At 42.4% G+C, this 21784-nt stretch overlaps 1 protein-coding gene across 5 annotated transcripts in view; it reads left to right on the top strand.

Moving 5' to 3' along the window:
* The window catches only part of NR3C2 (nuclear receptor subfamily 3 group C member 2), a 214261-nt gene that overhangs the window by 168975 nt on the left and 23502 nt on the right, over positions 1 to 21784 (top strand). For all 5 annotated transcript variants that reach the window (XM_055794386.1, XM_055794388.1, XM_005243308.3 and 2 more), the window contains 2 exons: positions 6469 to 6807; positions 7222 to 7366. In XM_055794386.1, the coding sequence (XP_055650361.1) occupies positions 6469 to 6807; positions 7222 to 7366 (484 nt within the window). The remainder of the gene's footprint in view (positions 1 to 6468; positions 6808 to 7221; positions 7367 to 21784) is intronic.

Below are 21784 nucleotides of genomic sequence, written 5' to 3'. Positions count from 1 at the left end.
TACAACAGATTTGGGGAAGGGAAACACTATTTGTGGTAGCAGTAAAATAGCTAATGAGAACAGATGTCAGCTCACTGAAGTAAGTGAGGCAAAGGCACCAGGCAAACGTGACGAAAAGATTCAGAGGAAGAAAAAGTGGCATTTTGATGGAGCGTTTATCTGTACCAAGGTGGAATCAAGCAACCAGGTGTGTATGCTTGGTAAGAGCTCAGAGGAGAGTCTACCCAAAGGCTGTTACGGCTGCATCGAGGAGAGCATGGACAGCTTGAGCCTTTGGTGACTCTGGTGCAGCAAGGTGCCATAGGTTGCTTTTGGAGAGGAGAGGCAGGCAGCAGCAGAGGGGTGTGCAGGAAAGCCCTCAAGCATTTGGCGTGGGGCGGAGGGCAGAAAGCAGACAGCTGCTGAGGTTGGGAAGGAAGTGGTGTTTGTAGCTCTGGCGCAGAGCTCAAGTAGTGAGGTTGGGACCTGGATGGACCAGCTCACGTGCTTGAAATGCAGGTGTACACTGGCATGGTGTACAGAGCCAGCGCAGGTAAAGGTGGTTGGAGTGCTTTTGTTTTGCAGCGTATTGTCTGCCCTCAGACTGCCTAGATCACTGGTAGTACTGTACGTACTTTGAAATAATCCCAAATTATACCCTGTTAGATGTGCATATTATGATTTTTTTTCTCCCTTTGTCTTTTACATGTATTTACTCATATTGCCACTTTCTCTTATCCTTTACCTCTTTTTTTAAACCTCCATCTCTTTCTGTGTTCTGTGCTGTGTCCGTTTTGGTTTCCTTTTCCTTCTGCTGATGTTCTCTGCTTTACGCTACAGGTAGCATATGTTCCTATAATGTGCTTTTGGTAATCACTTACTGATTCAAAGTTGTTCTGCAACATGGATAGAATAAAGATCAGTTGGGTCAGGATCAGTTTGGTGCTGGCTCTGGCAGAGTTTTACCTTGGAGATAAATAAAGCCCATAGTCATCTGTATCATGTCTTTAGCTATGCAAATAATAATTGGTTTTTGATAGGTAGCAAAACAAGCTGTGAATATCATCTTTTTTAAAAACAACCAAAACCACCTGATTGTAGGGGATTACCATTGCAAGTCTTGTAATTCACTCTGTCTAGAACTATAGATAATTTTCTAAACTTCAGATTTCGCTTTAGAGCACTGGATGCTAGCATGAATTTGCAGAGCATTTTAGATAGCTCATTTGCTAAATTTGAGCATGGATACAATTCTGCAAACAAGATATTACCCTGTTATAACGCTCCTGAGTGAAATCATAATATTTATGTGTTCTTTTACCTACTGTTGATAGCACTTTGACATTTTTTGGATCCCATTTTTTTAACAATGATGATGATGAAAATTATTATTTTTGAGCCTATGAAAAATAGTTATTAGGTGCGTGGCTGTGTGGAGTCTATAACTTAATTTGTGTATATCCCCTGGGGACAAAGGTTAGCTCCCTCTAGACCCACCTTGTATAGAATGTGTAAGTTTGCTATGGTATTTTTTTAAAGGGTGTATAGTAGTTTACCTGCCTGGTAACTACCCTAAAACTTCAAAGTTAACCTTTAAAAACTGGGAATGCCATAGATTTGTAGCTGATTTTCACCTTACTCAGAAGACAATGTACGATAGGGTCACATCCAGTTAATATCCTGATATTTGACCTAAAGTAGCATTCAGTGTTGCAGATGACCAGAAGCTTATTCTGTTTTCCAGGTAGCACAAAAACTCCCAATCCTGAAATCACAGGCCTCCCCATTTCAGCTTTGTGACGGGAGTCTTAGAGATGAAGGGCCAATACTAAAGAACCAGTTGTCCACATCTGAATTCACTCCAGTCTCCTGCCAACAGCTGTTTTCAAATGATTGAGTCCCGTCTTTCTGCTAGATCATAAGGCTGAGGCTGTGGTAAGCAGGGGAAAGGTCCTGATTTGCTTTACAGTGCTTAACAGTACAGTCTTAATGGTGCTCAAGGCTGTGCTAAACTGCTTTTAATACGGCATCTCAGCCTTCCTTAGTGTCTCTGCAGCAATGCCACCATCCCTTTCTAGGCAGGTGGGGCTGGCATTGGTGTCCATGGGCTCCTTTCGTTTAGGTCTTCCAAGCATGTGGAATAACACGTGGTTTTGCAGAATTTGCAGGTTTTTCTTTGAAATGTTGGACACAGGCCTGCTCATACTAAGTCTGGGTAAAACTGTGCCTGTTGCTTCCAGAGGAATGGGGACTGCTCTTTGTGGTCAGACTTGTAGCTTGTTTATTCCTCTGTTATACTGTAATTTATTGTTAGAGCTACAGAGGAGGTCTGCTGGATGTGCCTTTTTAAAGTCCAACTTTATATGCCTTTTCAGATGCTTCATCTTATTTTTAATTATTTTTATTGCAACATACAAGACCTTGTAAAATACTTACTCAACAAAAGTCATGTCAGATATTTGAGGTGTTAACCTCAGGTATATCTGCAGTGTGGCTTTCACCATTGTTTCTTTTTCTTCAACTCTTAGTCTATCTCAGGTGATTTAAAAATACAGGGATTATAATACAATAACCTGGCTGCAATAACGCTTAACAGGGGAGGGGCAAGAAGTCCTGCAATTAGAGATAATATGCAGTCACTGGCCGTGCAGCCATTTGGATACAAGTCTTGTCCCAACCCCAAACAGGCTTCAGACTTCAGCTCTGCGACGTGAAACGCCCCGTGCACGCCCCACCCCTTGGTCTGCGTGGAGAGCCTGCTGCTTCTTGGCTGTTTCCGTGCGGCCGTCCTGATGAACATGGCTTTTACCCGCAGATTCAGAGGTGGCTTTGTTGGTTTTATGGTTGGTATTGCAGTTAGAGAGCAAATGTGAAACGCAGCTTCAAAAGACCGGATCGGAGTGCATACTGCTCAGAGTTTGTGTTTAATCTTTAGTTGTTGGTTTCTGTGGGAGTTACCAAACCAGTTGAGCTACAGCACTGGCATGAAGCCCAATGAAAAATACAGTTTTCTTCACTGTAAACATGACTGTCAAGCAGTAATGTTTTTCTCAGCTTCATTTTAAAGGCATTATAATGGAAGAAAATGAAACTAAAACACATTTTTATGCCAGTATTATACATGGAAGAATGTATAATTCTTTTTTCTTTTAATGAAAAACTCATAGAAAAAGGAAGATACAAAATTATGTCTTAATAAATATGTAATCAGTTATCTGTGTTGCTAGCTACTTGATGGAGTAGGTAAACCAATACATTTCTTATTGTGGTGTGCTTATGGTGTGAATGCTTGGGGTTTTGCCTCTGCAGACATGAAAGATGTGAAGTTCTTCACTTTCACTCCTACTTTGATAACAGGAAAAAAAATAGTGCCTGATAAAACTTAATGAATAATAACAGCAAACACTAATCTTTATCCAGTCTTTCAGGCTTATTTTTAAACTCTTCAGTGGCCAGTAGCTCTGTTAATTCATCATCAATTATTCTGCTGAACTTGGCTATCCTTGCTTTGCTTTTGGGATTTATTTTCTTGAAAAATGTGTAAGTTCAGCTTTGCCTTTCTAAGATAAATGCTAACTATATTTAATGCTCACGGTGATTTCACTAGGACATCGTCATGTAGATGTGACTGCACCAAATGGGTAACAGCAGCATTTTCACTTACTTTTCAGAATTAAATTTATTGGTGTTGTCTGCTTTGCCTGTAACTCCCTCCATTTTATTCTGCAGAGTGAGGAAAAAGCTTGTTTAACAAAATGTCTGATCAGCTGCTCCTTTGTAAAATGGCTTTCTGGGTACTAGGAACGGAAATTACATCTGGAAGAATGGATGTCTGCATCGGTGTAACTTGATGCACCGGAGAATGAAAAAACCTTCACTTGTTCTTCATTGTTTGAATGAGCTTTTTTAAGAGTTTTGTAATAGAAAAGTAAGAAATAGGGTTGGAAGGGACTTTTATAAGGGTCTTCTAGTCTGTCCTGTCTCTTGAGACAGAATCAGCTGCGGTGAAACCTTTCCTGACAGATACTTGTCTTGTGTTTTCCTTATAACCTCAAATCACAGCGATTCCGGTGTTTCCCTGTGTAATCTGTGCTAATACTTCAGGTAATTAGGAAGTTTTTAAGTATATGTGGATAGTTGAACAGTAGAACTTGAAACTAAATTTTATTAGATCTGGCACATTTTTATTTGAATATCTAACCCTTTTACTAAAAAAATCAAACCACCTGACTTGTTCTGATGTTTGCAGGCACAGAGAAATTAAGTAATTGTTGAAAGCAGACATACATGCTGCAGGTGAATTAATGAAATGCTTTCCAGCTCTCTGAAAGAAAAGTGGTGCAAATTACAGAAGGATCTCTGAAGTTGTTTGTAGATCTCCTGAGTGACGTTAATGCTAGAATCAGCCAGGAAGATCCTTCTTTCATTGTGTGATGGAAACACCACCAAACTGGTGTTTGGATTTTGCGCTTAATGGCTTGGTGCGATCCGTGTGGCAGTAGTAATGAGTTGTATTCAGGTTTGGAAGATGATAGTCAAGGTGCAGCTGTTTGGCTTGGCGCCTTTAAGATCTTGCGTCTGAACGGTAACATCCCTGTTTTCTATAGCAATGTCCCATGTTTACCCTAACAAATAAGCTTTTCTTTTGGATCTTGGGATGAGCCAGCTCCTCAGAGTTCAAGGTACTGTCCCAGCAAGGAAGTGTTGAAAACAACAGGCTATTGTTGCGCTTGGGCGTGCATTGTCCTGGACCCTGGGTGTCAGTATCCTGCCTCACAGGCACTGAGCTCAGGCGCAGCCGCCGGCTCTGGGCAGGCAGCCCCACTTTCAAGGAAGCAGTAAAACACTAATGGCTGCTATCGTCAGCAGCGGTCTCAGGGCAGCAGCAGCTCTGCCGTTGAGGAGGGTTTTCTTAAAACGTGTGGTTTAAGGAGTTTTTAGAAGAGTAATGAGGTAGTTCTGTGGATCTTTGTGGGGAGTTTTCTGCACCCATGGTAGGAGGAGTGGGAAACAGCACATAGAGCACGTGTTGAAAACTTCCCAGGAGGCAGTGGCATGGCGTGCTGAGCTACAGTGGAAATGAACGTTGCAATAATGGAGAAGAGAAGAGGGCTGAGATCGAGATGGGCCAGAAAGGATCCTGAAACTGCAGAAAAGGCACTATATTTAAGGAAAGGTTGGGGGTGGGGGGGTGGGGCATGGGGTGGGTAATTGATGACGGGAAAAACCTTGAGGAGATAGACTTGGGACAGGACACGGACTAAGAATGGTGTTTGCAGTAGTATTCTAAGTAGGAGAGAGACAGACTCATAATTACTGATGCCGGTAAAAGGGATATTGCAATAATCACGAAACAGGAGAATAAAATTCAAGACAAGGATTTTAGCTGTGTACAGCTAGATAAGAAAGACTATATCTGAGAGAAGTTACTCTGAAAGAGCTGCAAACATATAAATTAGTTCATTATTTACTGATTTTAAAGATTATTTTAGTTAGGTTTTCCTGTCACTAAAAGTGGGGTGACGGGCTTTTGGTTTGGCTTTCTTATGTGTGTTTTTGTAACTTAATTATCTCGCTTTTTATTTCCCATTCTTTCCTCACAGTATGAGATCATTTTGCTGGGGTGTGAGCAGGGGTTTGTGCCTGCTTCCATATCTGTGCTTCACATGGCAAAGCTGGGAAGACAGCCCACAGAGAATGGCTGGCATCTCTGCAGAGTGGAGGCGCACTAGCGTTGCTGTCCTCTAAGTAACTTAGTAAAGAAAAGGAGGGAGGGTAGCACTGAAGAAAAAAAGAAAAGGGAAGGCAGATAATAAGAGAAATGTTGATAGTAGTGAGAAAGGTGTTACACAAGACTTGGTATTTTTTTCTTTAACTGGGTAAATATTTTAGTGTTACTTCAGAACTACTCAAGAGAAGGGGACACAACTCTTATGGGAAGTATCAAAGCGGCAAAAGCAAAGGGATTTGACTAGCTTAGGCTGTTCAAAATTGATTGACTGTATTTCTTCAAGCTGAGTCGCAGCCAGGGTGGGTAGTAGGATGCAAAAGCTTAGGAGGGCTCCGGGTGTGCTAATTTAGGCATTGCCAGGGAGATTTCTTTTGGTCACCAAATGAAATGGAGAATGTGAATTGCAGGCTTGTAGGTGATAAATGATTCATTTAAGCTACAAAACTACAGAATTCTAAAATGTTTAATCGGCACCAACCACAGTAACTAGGATGTTTTACGCAGGTCTGTATGGAGACAGATACTGGACATTGTGTCACTCACAAAAATAGCCAGTAGAGCAATAAGTATAAGCTTATATGTGTCTTCTGGTCCTCTTTGCAGAGTAATGACGCTGCAGGCAATGGGGTATTTCTTAAGGTCCTGCATCTATTTCACTTGAGAAGTTTGAGATGATATTTCTGCTTCCGTTTTCTGTAAAGCCAGGGTTACACTGGCTTTCTGTACTAACTCAGTTCTTGTGCTGCTCATCTTCACAGCCCGGAAGTCCAAAAAGTTGGGGAAATTGAAAGGGATGCACGAGGAGCAGCCACAGCAGCGACAGCAGCCACCACCCCAGAGCCCCGAGGAAGGGACGACGTACATCGCGCCCATGACTGAGCCCTCTGTAAACACAGCACTTGTCCCTCACATGTCTGCTATCTCACCAGCACTTACACCCTCTCCTGTTAAGATCCTTGAAAGCATTGAACCGGAGATTGTGTATGCAGGGTATGACAGTTCGAAGCCAGACACAGCAGAGTACCTGCTTTCCACCTTAAACCGCTTGGCCGGCAAGCAGATGATTCAGGTGGTGAAGTGGGCAAAGATACTTCCAGGTACGACCACAAGGCATTTGGTGAAATTTCTCCTCACTCTTTATTTTAGCTTAATGAACTATTTGCTTGACAAATCGCATGTTTAATCTGTGGGCCGTGTTGAAAACCTTCACAGGGGAGTGTGAGATGAACATCTGAGAGAAGATCATTGGCTTTTTTGATTTATGTAATGTTTGTTTCGTATGTGTGTGATCAATATTTTAAAAGCTTTCATTCTGAATAATAGCCTCTTTAGAAGAAAACATGTTTTGTCACTGGAATGAAAAATTATGGTTTTGTGTTTTCAGAAATATACTTTGTGGGAGCGTTGTTCATTAATACTAGAAAAATAATGAGCAATATATTCAGCACTGGTTTGGCCAACCCTTGTAGAGCACAGTGTAGTTCATCATTATTTTCTGGTTTGATCTCTAGGATTTAGAAACTTGCCTCTCGAGGACCAAATCACTTTAATTCAGTATTCATGGATGTGTCTGTCATCGTTTGCCTTGAGTTGGAGATCATACAAACATACAAACAGTCAGTTCCTCTATTTTGCTCCAGACCTGATCTTCGATGAGTAAGTATTCCTTAATGGTCCTTTTCAGTTCAGGCTGGAAGGATTACTGTGTCTTTGGTTTTTAGGCATACCTGCAGTCTAAGAAAATTTCAGCTAATTCCAGCTTAAAAAGTAGCTTAAATTCTTGTTTTCAATTGGCGAGGCTTTGGTAGTGCCATCCACTTCTCCTTATGTATGTGGATGTGTTCTCAAACTAGGACCATTCTGCTGGTTTGAAATTTGGCTAATACTTGACCAAGACTTATAGAAAAAAACATTTTTTGGTATCTACTGGAGCTGGGAAAAATACCCAACTTCTAGGAAATGTGAGTGTTTAAATTGCCAGTTTTTTTCAGAGCAGTCATATAATGGTGCCTTTGTGAACAATATACAGCTGTTCAATGTGTTTTCTTGACAGTCTTAATTACCCTTCTTTGCAACCATGAAAGAAGCCAAAATGTTTTTTCAGTAATGAAACATAACTTCTTTTATGATGCATTCAGATGAAAAGAAGGATCAACCAAGGAACTATTTCTTCTGAATATGTGTGTTCCTTCATATTTTAAGTTTGTGTTTTAGTGCTTTGCTTTTGATGAGTGTAATTTAATTTCTGTTCCATTTGCCTAGTGTTTATTCTGAGACAGTAAAGTCAAAATTTAAGCAAATACACAGGTAGTCAAGCTGGGGTCACATGATATGCTTGTCCCAGAAGGTTTAGTGTGTTTTTTCTAGAGGTAAAAAATGAGACATAATCAATAGGATATGGATGCTCTTGAAGAAAAACAAAAACAGGAAAAGAATGAACAAAAAATAACCACTTAGTCTCCTGAAGCATTCTGAAATGTTTTTCTTGGAGAAGACGCTTTTTCACTGTCCATCTTAATAGTCTTTCTTTGATTTAGGAATTCCTAAATAATTAATGCATATGAGATTGGTTCCAAAGCAGTGAGCAATATCAAAGTAGAATTGTTTGGTTTGGAGGGGGGGTGGGGTGGGGGGGTGGGTGGGTTTTTTTTACCTAAGAGGAGGAATTGGTGATTCACTGGTTGAAAATGTAGTGTCAGCCATTTTCTTGTCAAAAGCACCTCCACTGTGACTTGGACATCAGAGGATCATCACAGAAAAAGTATCTGTAGCTAAAGCTAAGTGAAAATGTGAACTTTGAAGAGTTTAGTTCTCCTGGGGAAATGCAGACTAAAAGCTCAAACAGAGAAGCAGCTTCCCCTCATCTGAAGAAAGTCAGTCGAGGGGTCAAAATTTATTGGACCGGGAAATCAATCCCACTTGCAAATAAAAGTGTATGTGCATTGCTAGCATTCTTGATACAGTAGCTAGAAGCAGCTTCCAGAAGTTGAGATCATTTTGTGAGTTTTATGCTGCAAGCCTTGAAGGTAGGTGCCTGCAGAATTATACTGAGGTTGAGCTGGAATCTGGTTGGGAAAAGGAGTGCAGTGTCATGGAGTACGAAATAATAACATACAAAATCAAATACGTAAGTAATATGGGGGTCTGGTCATCTACATATTTAACAATGTACTCATTGTAGAGCTATCAAAGGTAGCAGAAGGCAGGTGTTTCTAAAGAGAAGAAAAATGAATTAATACAAGCTGTGTTGAGCTGTGAGATGCGGAACAGGGGCTTTTGAAGTAGCTAATCAAAGCAAGCAATTTCCTTGGAGGTAAATGGGTAGGAGTTCAGTGCTTATTTCAGAACAGTGATGGACACATCTCTGGAATGAAAGGGGGTTTCTCACTTCGCTTGTGTTTCATACTCGATTGGAATCGTGGGAGACATTTGTTCCCAGTTTCTCACATTCCCGCCCAGGGTGGTAGTTGTGAGACTACATTTGAAGTCTGAGTTTTGGGCTCCTCAGCACAGGAAATTTTTTGAGAAACTGCAGAGAGCCCTGTAGAGGTTGTCTAAGGTGGTCAGGGACTCTCTGGGACAGCAAGGGAGCTGGGCTTGTGCAGGCAGGGGAATACCGTGCTGGGTGCAGAGGGGATTTAACTGCAGCCTTCAGTTTCCTGATGAGTTGCAGAAAAGGTGGAGTCAGACTGTTAATGGAGATGCGCAGTGGGAGGATGAGAGGCTGCAATCACAATTCTGGAACAACAAACTGCCTCCTGGGGATCAGGAGAAGAAATGTCATGAGGAGATGGTGAAATAGCAGAGCATGTACCCAGAGAGACCCTGGAGTCTCTGAAGGTGTCCAAGCCTTGACTAGGCAAAGCCCGAGCAGCCTGCTTCAACTTTGACATCACCCCTGCTGCGAGCAGGGGGGGGTGACTTAAGACCTCCAGAGGTCCCTCCAAAGCTACATTATTTTGTGATTCCAAGTTCAAGAGATGCAGTGCTTTTCCCAATTTTGACGTAAGGTCAGAGGTGAATTACTGGAATTCTACAAGTCAGCCAGTACAGTTCAGTGTAGAAAGCATTCAGATAAGCACAAAACAGTTTATATCCCTGCTTTTGAAAATACATTCCTTTGAATTATTGATCTGGAATTACTGAAGGCTAGTCTTACCTTTACTTTCTGAGTACCATGGACTTGGAAATGTGGTGTGTAGTTATAAACATGGGCCTTCATTTCTGTGCCATGCGGTTTATCAGACCTCCCTAAGCTTCACTAGGTGCAACTTTTGGAGTGTTTTACTACCCTTGGCATTTTAGAACATGTATTAGTCCTAAATATGGAGTCCTAAGACATGCAGGTCTTAGGGAGGTGCTTTAAAATGACTTTTCCTTCTGCTGGCTTGAGAGAGTTATGTTCCTGTTACCACCTGTCCAAGATTTTCTTGATATTTCTTTATATTGTTTCTGGAGAGGTCATTTCCCATCTCTCTGTAAGAAGTAATGAGGAAGGACCCTGGTGCCCAGAGGGTTCAGCATTTTCTTCAACAAATAGTTTTAAAATAGTGAAAGTAGAGGTTGGCATTAGCAAAATTTTCTTGCTTTGTTTTACATTAAATGAATTTTCCGTTTACTCTTAACTGCTGTGAATAAAAGGAAGTTGTTATGTTTCTGGAAGGCCATGATACATGATCTTGTTTTCTTTCTTATTCTGAAGGCCTGTAAACAAGGTGAATAACAAATGAGGGTCTCTGTTGTTAATAGCTGTTAAATGTACCTTTGATTGTATAAATACAGTGTGAAATGCCTCCCTACTAATACGTGGTTTGATTTCCTGTTAGGCTTATGGAAGGCTGGAAATATTTGTTCACCTTCATTTATTCATGCTACGTATCTAATTAAGTGTACTGTTTGTCTTTATGGATCATGCATATATTCCATTGCTTTAATTTGGCTTAAGTAAATGTGAAGGTATGAACTGGTGGATAAGAAAATGGCTGCCCAGCCGGTTACAGAAATACCTGAAAACAGCCTGAAAAGAGACATAAAATAGACCAGTGTATTTTATATTGTGTTTGTGTAAGTTACTGTATGTGTGGATTTTTTTAATCCATTTCTTCTGTAGCGTAGTGGTTGTAATCAAAACTAGTACTCTGTATATATTGCTTTAGTTTTAATCCACAGTAAATCTTTTAAAAGACCGTCTTGTATGTGACACCACATAATTCCTGTTGCAGGTAAACACTTTTAAAGGATGACTGTTGCATATGTAATAACACTGAAAAGATGTTGCAGTAATGTTCTTAAGGCTGCAAGCTCAAATCCGAGAAGTTGGAAAACTCCAAAATTGAGGTGGTTTGTGAAATCATAGTTTGAGCTGTTTGGGTACGTGCTTTGAAGACTGTATCCATAACCAAACCTTAAAGTTATTGTTATCCCATAATATTTTTCCAGTGTGATTCCTTTCTTTTTGTATCGATCAGGTTGGATGAATTGTTGGGATGATACAGGATTATGTAGTGAGAGACTGTTGGATTTTTGCTTCATTTGTTGCTGGCAAGGAAGCCTTACCTTGAATGGATCTAGGGATTTGGGAGAACAAGAGACATATTAACAGGGAAGATTTTCTTAAAACACGGCAAAAGACTATCCCTGATTCAAGACGTAGGCTCTGAGACATTTCAGGTTCCTACTGCAAAGTAACAGAAACCCCACAGAAAAAAAAAAGGCTGTTATTTAACTTGAGGAAGAGAGAAAATTTCTCTTAAGACTTCACCAAAGACTTTAGCTGAAATTTTCTAATCTAATTCAACCTGAGGCAGGCATATGTATGGACAATGTAAGTCCAGAGCATTAAATTGGTAAAATTATACACAGTTGAAAGCAGGAGACTGAGTGGTGCTGCTTGGAATGGGTGCAAGAACAAAGCAAGGGAAGTAGCAAAATACAGTGTTCTCTAATGCCAGCTTATTTTCAGGGATTCTGTCTGAAACTGTGCAAAATGAGCTGTTTGCTACAGGGAATAGCCTAAAACTTGATTTTTAAGATGTGGTCCTGGAAGGTAGGGAAGTTAGTTACAAATTCCCTTGGTCTCTCCTTTACTAGGTGAATGAATCATTGAACTAATAGCCAAAATGACTTTCTGTCTGGCTGTGTCCTTTAGAAGGAAGAGTCCCCATTTTTTATAAGAGGTGACGTGGCAGTTTAGGACCTAGGAGAAATGTGATAATCTGAATCTTTCAATAGTGGGAGTTTGTGTTTGCAGTGCAGAAGTCAGATGCCTAAGTCCCAGAGGAAGGCAAGGAATGCTCCTTGCTCACATTTCTGCAACAGGCTCAGGCAGTTGCTGTCCTGCTGGCTAGTGGTGGCAACTTCCCAGGTATCTGCTTCCACCCATACAATTGAGGGCATCAGCTGGCAACCTTTCAGAGACTCAGGAAGGGATAGAAAGCATTTATGAGTGCAGCATTGCCAACAGAAACCCGGCAGGAGCCAAGACATGGTGCAGACAGGGATCCTTGCTCCCCTGACATGGGAAACCAGTGGGAGTGGTGGGACATGGTCTGTCTTTCAGGGCCATGGCTTGTACGCCCAGCACATATCTTCCTCCCAGCTGGAGGCCAGAAACTGCATCCCTCACGACAGTCTGTCCTACTTATCCATCCCTTCCTTTAAGGATGAGGGATGGTAGTTTTTCATCTCTCCATAGGGCAAACCCCCAGCTGATGGCATTGCTGGCAAATATTAAGTCAAGCCTTTTTGGCACATGTTGGTTTCTGCTGGTGTAAAGAAACCAAAGGGACACCCTGATGCTGGGGTTCCCCTGCAGATCTAAATTTTTCTTTTAATTTTAGGTTTTACATGGTCCCTGTGTAGACTTCTAAATCCTTGGGGACTTATGAAGAGACTCAAATTTCAAAATTGTGTACTATTTTTAGGAAAATTATCCAAATTATTTACCGTTCCAGACTTACCTAGCTGTAAAATAGCAATGATGTGGGATACTGAAAGCGTTCAGTAATGCTGAGAGACCATGTTGAGAAACTTTATTACATTAAAGTAGAGCATCAGTATTTCAACAGTATTTTGTGGATGCACCAAATGATTAACATGCTGTGTATTTCCTTGCCTCGTTGATTTTTCTTGGTTTGTCATAGAACCATAGAATCATTTAGGCTGGAAAAGACCTTTAAGATCATCAGGTCCAACTGTTAACCGAGCACTGCCAAGTCCACCACTAAACCATGTCCCTAAGTGCCTTTTAAATACCTCCAGGGGCGGTGACTCAACTGCATCCCTGGGCAGCCTGTTCCAATGTTTGACAACCCTTTTGGTGAAGAAATTTTGTCCAATATCCAATCTCAACCTCCTCTGGTGAAGCTTGAGGCTGTTTCTTCTTGTCCTGTCACTTGTTATCTGGGAGAAGAGACCGACCCCCACCCGCCTACAGCCTCCTGTCAGGCAGTCGCAGAGAGCGATAAGCCCCCCCAGGCTCCTTTTCTCCAGGCTAAACACCCCGGCTCCCTCAGCCGCCCCTCACAGCACTTGTGCCCCAGCCCCTTCCCCAGCCCCGCTGCCCGTCTCTGGACACGCTCCAGCCCCTCAGTGTCCCTCCTGCAGCGAGGGGCCCAAACCTGAACACAGGATTCCAGGGGCGGCCTCACCCGTGCCCCGTGCAGGGGGACGGTCACTGCCCTGGTCCCGCTGGCCACGCTGTTGCTGACACAAGCCGGGATGCTGCTGGCCCTCCTGGCCACCTGGGCACGGTGCTGGCTCATGCCCAGCCGGCTGCCCACCAGCACCCCCAGGCCCTTTCCCCCCAGGTGCTTCCCAGCCGCTCTGCCCCGGCCTGGAGCGCTGCGTGGGGCCGGTGTGACCCCAGGGCAGGACCCGGCACTCGGCCTTGTGGAACCTCATACAAGTGGCCCGGGCCCGTGGATCCAGCCTGCCCAGACCCCTCTGCAGAGCCTCCTGCCCTCCAGCAGATCAGCACCCCTGCCCAGCCGGGTGTTGGCTGCAGACTCGCTGGGGGTGCACTCGATCCCCTCGCCCAGATCACAGACCCAGATCACACGAACCAGGACCGGCCCCAGCGCTGAGCCCTGGGGAACACCACGTGTGCCCGGCCGCCAGCTGGATGTGGCTCCATTCCCCACCCCCCTTTGGGCTCGGCCAGCCAGCCAGCCTTTTACCCAGCCCGGAGCGCACACGTACAGGCCGCGAGCAGCCGGTTTCCCCAGGAGATGCTGTGGGACACGGTGTCGAAGGCTTTAGTCTAGGTAGGCAGCATCCACAGCCTTTCCCTCATCCACTAAGCAGGTCACCTTGTCATAGAAAGAGATCAGGTTAGTCAAGCAGAACCTGTCTTTCATAAACACCTGGCTGGGCCTGATCACCTGGTTGTCCTGTACTTGCCGTGTGATGGTGCTCAGGATGATCTGCTCTGTAACCTTCCCTGGCATTGAGGTCAGACTGACCGGCCTGTAGTTCCCCAGATCCTCCTGGCAGCATCTGCAGCATAAAGAATAAATCATAGGTACATAAATGTGCAGGTTCTGAATTTCTTGGCCGTTGTACTTTCTTCTGTCATTGGCTTTTTACAGAGATTTTTACTCTAGTCAAAGACTTGAGAGTTTGCCTGATAAAAACAGCACTATATATTGTGTGAGGTACCCAGAATTATTAAAGTGAACTTGAAAAACCTAATGTAAAACTAGGGCCAGTTTTCTCAAGTGTTTCAATTGGCAACGTCTTTTTTCCATCTCTGAAGTTACTGTATTACTTCATATACAGCTCAGTCTTTACGGTAAAAACATTTCAGTGGAGGCTGCAGTTTACTGAATATTATGGAGAAAACATTAAGAGCAGAATATACCAATTGACATATTGGTTGATGCTTTTGACTAATAAGGCAAAGCTTCAGGCTATGGATTTTGAACTAAGAAGTGGCTGTCCTTTCATTATTGCCATTTGGGGCAATTATGACACTACTGGCCACTTTTCTAGTTTGTAGTGCAGTATGGATGGCTTTTTCATTATAAAATTCAATCATCAACTGCAGATATTTTTAAGTTACCCAATAATACTATGTATGTAATGTAGTTTAACAAATTAACAAAGATAACTGCAAAGTAATATAAATCCTTCCTTTAAAGTGGAAGACAAATTTCAGTGAAATAAAAATGTGGTATTGACAGGATCTTTCATGCTGTGTCATTGGCAGTTGCCCCAAGCGTGAAGTTACAAAATGTAAAAGCAGTCAGAGGTTGATATTAGCAATAGAGGAAAAACAGAGAATGCATTTTTCAAATGAGAAAGTTGATGTAGAGCAAACGAGGTAGAGAGAGGCGGGGGAAACAGCTTCAGTACATGGGGATTTCTGTGATGTTTCTGTGCTAATAATGTCATGGGATGTGAATGGACAGAGGATTTTGTAACATTGAGGAAAGTTGTAAAATAAAATTAATCAAGACATAGCTCAGTTGAATAGCTAAGATTTTATTTAAAATCTGCATTTATTGATTATGTGTATTTTATTAGTAAATACCATGTTCGTTGTCTTTGCATTACGTTCCTAATATCCTCTCATACTTGTAGAAGCTGGGGCCATTAGGATTTGGTGCATAAGCCAGTGCAAGGATACATCTGACTCTGTGCCCTTTTGGTGCTGAAGCCTGTAAGTCTTCCTGGTATTCTGATTTCTATGGTAACAGCAGGAAGATAAACGTGATAAAATAAGCTGAATCTTTAAGAACAGCAGATTTATTTTTTTTTAACCTTATATACCTCGGGGCGGGAGGATGATTACTTAGATCATCTGTAAAGCCAGTAAGTAACTTCTTTTATTGTTCACAAGATTACTTTTTCCCCATTTACATTTTTCAGGATGATGCCTGTTAACAGTTTGGTTTCTTTTTCAATCTGTTAATCCTGTAGTGTCTAAATTTAGGTACATTTTCATCTTGGTATTGCCACAATGATTGTTGATAGGAGTTGTTGGGGTTCGTTCTTTGCTAATAAATCAAGTGTGTGGTCACTGATCTTGTTAAAAGGTCAGCAGGCACTCCTTGATATTCCTTCCTGCTTGATTTTAGCTTACATATATTATTTTGTAGGGGAGTACTGCATGCATACAATCTAAACTGTCAGCGCAATGAGAAGTGGATGTCTTTATCAGTAAATTTCTAAGATACATTGTTACTGTTATTTACTTTTTCATAAAGTGCAGCTCAGTTCCCATCTAGAAAAGTATATGGAAGGATTCTGTTAGATACCAACCCTAAAACAGTGCAGGCACAGAAGGAAATTTTGAAGAATTACTGTCATACGTGTACGTAATAAATATAATATGCTTCCACTAGATTTTCCACGTCTTACTTTGCATTTTTGTAAACAGGTCAGTGGTCGGGCAAAGCAATAGATTTGACTTCTTTGCATAAATTTCTAAAGGCTTTGCCTTTTAATGCCTTTGAAAACACTTCTTTAATTTCTAGGGTGTTTTAGTTGAAACTGAAACTGTACAGGAAAAGAGGAGATAAAGTAGTTTTTAGGAGATCTGTAAGAATGTGAACACTTTTCAGGAGAAAGCTCCGTCTAGCACAGTTTTTCATCCTTTAAAACTGGCCAGTTGAAAAGAAAGCAAGAGATCAGGACAAGGGTAAAATGATACTTTTTCATTTGCCTGTTCCAGCAGTCAGTGATTTAGGTGCTTTCTGAACGGGAGATTGCATTCAGACAGTTCTGCTTAATAACCCTTCTGTATCTTTCTTCTGTGAATTTGCCTAATACCTTTTCCAACACATTTATAATCTTGACATCTAAAATGTTCTGTGGCAGTCGCTTCTGCAATTTAATTATGCATATTTGTTTGTTGGAGATGTTTCTAAAGCAGATAGCTGATAATTTAATGGAGTGCCACTTCATTCTTGTGTTTGTAGTAATAGTGGATATATTCCTTTTCATCCTGTGGATGCCATTTATCACTTACAGATCTCTATCAAGTCCCAAAGTTTCTTCTATCAGCTGAAGAATCAGCTAGTGGATTTAATCTCCCCTTGTGTATCAGTTGTTTGCCACCCATGGCCATCCTCATGCCCTCCCTCAGTGCTTTTGTTAGCCTCTTCTAAAAATTCTGGGAGGAGACTGGACTGACACGCCATGTTCAGAGCACAGTGGATTTATGCAGTAGCAAAATAACAATTTCTGGTTTGCTCTTGACTCATCTTGTCTCACTCTTTGCTTTTTTAGACCATTAGCAGACAATGAGTGAGCATGTTCGAAAGACAGAAGTCTCCAAAATGTGTTCCAAGTTACACTTAAGTCTCTTTGTTGTGTGATATTTGTTAATTTAGAGTCAGTTATTTTGTATGTAGGGTTGAAGATGATTATACTGTCTGCATTGTCTTGCAATTAGTGATTTTCACCTTCCATTTTGTCAGCCAGTCACACAGTACTGCGAGGTTTTTCAGAAGCTCTTCACAGGCAGCCCTGGATTTCATTGTCTGGAGTCATCAGCAAGCTCTGTCACTTCCATAGGTCTGATTTTTTTTTTGGATGATGTATGAGTACAGTTTTCAGCCCAAGCCCAAGTGCAGAGCTCTGTGAGACTTCCCTGCTAACCTCCATTACTTCTGAGAGACGTCCATTTATTATTGCCCTTGGTCTCCTATTTTTAAGATGCTAATAATCCATGAAGAGCCCTCCTCCTCCCTAAGCTCTCTTTAAGAACTTTCAGGAGATCTTTTTAATAGCTTGAAAACCGAACTTTGCCATGATTGCATCCCCACATACCTCCTGATGCAAAGCTCAGTGTGGAGGAGGTCCTAGACCAGTAATTACCCATGCTGGCACACCGACAGACAGTATTAGAGCCCGTACCCAAGCTGAGTGCCCCAGTTTCCTTGGTGGGGAAACCAGGGCAGAGGGGAGGAGGAGGAGAGGGCTGGTGTTTGCTTAGGTCTCACCCCATATGGCCATGGGATGCAGGTAGACCGGGCACGTGCGAAGTGTTTCCATCGTACAGACGTTGCCTCTATCAACCAGAACATCCTTGTGCTCTCGTCAGAACGCTTACAGATTCATGAAACACGACCTCTGTCTGCAAAAGCTACGCTGGCTTTCTTCCCTTATAGTATATTTATCTGTTAATGCTCCTCTTTCAATTGTTTTGGTCAGAAATGAGACTTACTAGCTTCTGGTCTCTTGAGTGCTCCCTCCCCATTCCCAGACCCACTTTGAGAAATCAGTCACGTTTGTCACCTTCCATGCCTTTTATAAGGGCAATGTAACCAGTAAGCTGAACAGTATAGTTAGTAGTTCAGCAGTTCCATATTTAAGTTACTTTACAGCTCGTGGATGAATGCCATCTGGTCTTGGTGATTTATTACTATTCATTTTACTGTTTTTTCGTGGATTGTCCATCTCCGTCCGTCGTCGTCCCGTCCCGTCCCCCCCGCCCCCCCCCCCCCCCCCCCCCCCCCCCCCGTCTTTCTAAGCCCTCTTCCACTCACACTTTAATCTGAAGCTAGTTCTTACAGTTGCTTACTGAAAAGGGAGACCGATGCAGAGCCTTCCTGGACTCCTTTTATGGAGAACACTGATGCAAAGATAACTTTTCTGCTGTGGCCTGATGTTTCTCAAACACGTCTTTTTCATCTTGATCATCTGTTGGCCCAGTGGATGGTCTGGGACGTTTCCAGTTTGTGATGTGTTTGAAAGGGTTTGACTGTTAGTTTTTATGACTTTAGCATGAAGACTTGCCCAGTGATTATACATTTAACTTGGCACAATTATGCTCTCTTAGTATTGGCTCAGCATGTCTGTGGGACATCCACAAGCATTTTGGGAGGGTGTCTTTTCACTTCTCCAAGTTCCTTGGCAGGAAGGGCTAGGATAGAGAAGGAGGTTTTTTCCTTTCAAGTGTCTGTCTGAACATGGTGCTGCTTTGATCTGCTGTTTGGTGGAATCTCCAAATGCCTTTCACATGCATGGTGCTTCCTTTCGCTACTTCCCCTATAGAGTTAAATATAACTAAAAATTAGGAAGTAGTTTTTCTAAACTGGTATGAGAGGAAGGCAAACCTCAGCTGACATCCAGAAAATGCCAGGCTTTGCATGACAGCGTGAGCAAAGTCTTGATTTCTGAGGCATTGTTGGCACAAGAGGAGAATTGCTGCTGCATGTGGAATATAGCAGTAATTTTGCTGATGAACCACTGCAAGTGACAATGAGCCCTGGCATAGTGAATGTATGAAATGATACCTAATGGCCACCTTTTCTGGTGGTTGATACCTTTCTCTGATGAGCTTCAGAAGAGTATTTATTGTCATGTGTACATTATCATCACTTATTATTGAATGTGGTATTGAAAAAGCATTTCAGTAAAGGCAAGATTACATATTTTCTCATTTAAACTGTGATTTGTTTCTTTTGGAATGCCAATGCAAACCAAAAGAGAGTATTTGGTATCAGCATTCTACTAACTGCATAATTAACTGTTAATTTCAGCAGATACTTGGGGTTTTTTTGCTATTGATGTGCTTGGGATTTTACAGTTACGTAACTGGGTGATTATTAAGTTGGATTTTAGCACAAGTTCGCTGTTACTGATGGAGAGCTGAAACTCTCCTTTGCAATCATTATCCACGAGCTGTTGCTAGTTCCTTTGTCAATAGCCATGTAACAGGAGGACCCTTAGCTGAAACATTAAAGCAGCTCTAAATTTCTTACTATCAGTTACCTGGGATTGTATTCTCTGGGATCACCAGGGAGGACTTTCTTGGCGTAAAACTAATTTTCAGAACTGACTTCTTTAAGTTCAGTGTAAAAATCACCAATTTTATATGCCTGGGTGGCAAAAGCCCACAAAATATCAGCTATGTCTGTAAATGTATTTGAATTTGAAATGATCTTCTTTGTTTGATTATCAGTGTTCAGCATTGGTAGTTCTCAGTCCAACTGCTGTTTTGTCCTGGGCTTGGCAACTTCTTCTATCAAGGTTATTGCTGTAGTGCCAGTGCTCCCAGCTGTGCACCCATCAGTCTGCAGCATCCCAGTCACCTGGAGGGAAGTTTGTGGGGTTAAATGTTTTACTTTGGTAACAGGAGGTTTGCATGTTCTTGTAGCAAGGCTGGTGGGGGGAAGTAATTACTGAAGTACTTCTCTTTCAGCAACTTCTAGAGCAGGAAATCTTTTTTGCATACTCTGCTTTCTTGGAGGGAGCAGCTTTCTCCTGTTGCATGTCAGATTCCTGTAGGAACACAGTGGCAGGAGGCATCTCCAGGACCTTCAAGCCAATTCCCTGATGCTGCAGGAGGATCTTGCCATAAAACCTCCTTACTTTCAAAGTAGAAAGTAGTGCCAAGACCTTACTGCTGTGTCAGATTAATAGGGCACAGGTGGGTTTTTTACTCTCCACCTTCTAGGTAGAGCAGAAGTGCTGACTGCCAGTAGTGGCTGAAGTCAGGTAGGACAGGGCAGAGGGATTTGGGGGCAACAGGAGCTGAGGTGACATTTGGTGCCAGGTCTTGAAGCTTTGCTTTAAGAGACATGCCTGCTCCTGCGTGAAGGAGCCTGTACACGGGCATCAGGCACTTCAGTGGCATCAGCCCAAACAGCCTGGGAATGTAGGAGTATGCTGAAGACTCGCTGTCGTCAGACAGTCACTGGGGGCTGAGGCAATGGCACTTTGGTTTTGGGTTGGGTTGGGTTTTTTTCTGGTCCTGGTACAAGGACAGTGTTCTCCAGCAGTTCGATAGAGCAGGCAGCCAGGGGCTGTGATGTTGTAACTTGGCTGGGATCCACCATCGCTTGTGTATGCAGCAGGGTGGTCATCTGTGGCCGTCTACCTTTATGCTACCTCTAGGCTAACACTTCCCTAATTCATCTAGGCTAACATCTTGATTCCCAGCCTGTGTTTATCCATGGCAGTTTAACCAGCTGCAGGGTAATAGTTGAATTCTCTATCCCTTACTGCTTATGGAGAGCATCTGCTGCCTTATCAGGAGGAGGTCGTCGCTGGTGCAGCCAAAGATGGGGTATTTATTTCTGCTGGCTTACTGACAAGTTAAAGGGAAGATGGGCACAACCCATATTTCTCTCCAGTAGAAACTGGTGACAAAACTGCCATTAATTTCAACAAGATTGAGTGCCCATATTTGTCACTGATACAAGGCAACAGGTATTTTTTTCCTTCCTGGAAGATAGCTGTAAAGCTTTACAAGTTGAAGGCAGTGTGTTGAAGGGAGTATGTTCTTGTCTCTTTCTGCTGTGGCTTGCAGAGTGAGCAGAGATTAGAAAGTGCTGAATAAGAAGTAAGTGCTGAATGAAAAGTCATAATTGAATTTTGCCTGAATTCTGCATGTATTTTGGCTTGGATTTTGATCAGTGCAATAACTTAATGATGCTGCTCCAGTACTGCTGACTTTGGTTGTGTTTATAATGGCTTCAAGATGGGAAACAGGTGTCTGGGTATGGTCCACTGAGCAGGATGATGCACAGGGTTTCCCAGTGCTGCTGCACACAAAGTAGTGCAGCGATTGCCCCTTTGCATGGAAGAAGAGGTCTGGTTTTGTGCTAGGTGGCATCATTCTGTTCCCACTGTCCTTCATGATGGAGCTGTTGAAGTAGAATACTCCCTCAAGAAAAAGTGTTGTTACAGTAATTGTGGGGGTGGTTTTTTTTTCTTTCCCCAAGAACCTCAAAACTTTTTTCCAGGCAAGTGAACCCCTCCTAAAGGCAGGTAAGGTAATTCAGGCCAAGGGCTTTTTTGATTAGATGGTTTGAGCAGATGAGCAAGGGTCTTTGTGATCCCGTGTTCCTGGTCTTTTCCCTCCCCTTTGTCCTCAGCTTGCCTGAAGGCATCTGATGATGTTTCACTCCTCTCTGTCAGGTTCAAACTGACCCCTTCTGGCATGGTGGGAAGTATACCTTGCTTTCTGAGGCTTCCAAATAGGTTTTGACCTTCAGGCCTTCGGCAGGTTTTCTTTTTGGGTTGCATTTTTTTGTTTGTTTGTGTTTTGGTTTTATCAAAGTGTAATGTGCTTTCTGAATTTCCCTGAAATAACTAAGTGATGGAGAGGCTTCAAATGGA

This window comes from Falco peregrinus, chromosome 2 (assembly GCF_023634155.1).
Source record: "Falco peregrinus isolate bFalPer1 chromosome 2, bFalPer1.pri, whole genome shotgun sequence".
In the NCBI taxonomy this organism is placed as follows: domain Eukaryota; kingdom Metazoa; phylum Chordata; class Aves; order Falconiformes; family Falconidae; genus Falco; species Falco peregrinus.
This window is presented reverse-complemented; position numbering and strand designations above follow the sequence as displayed.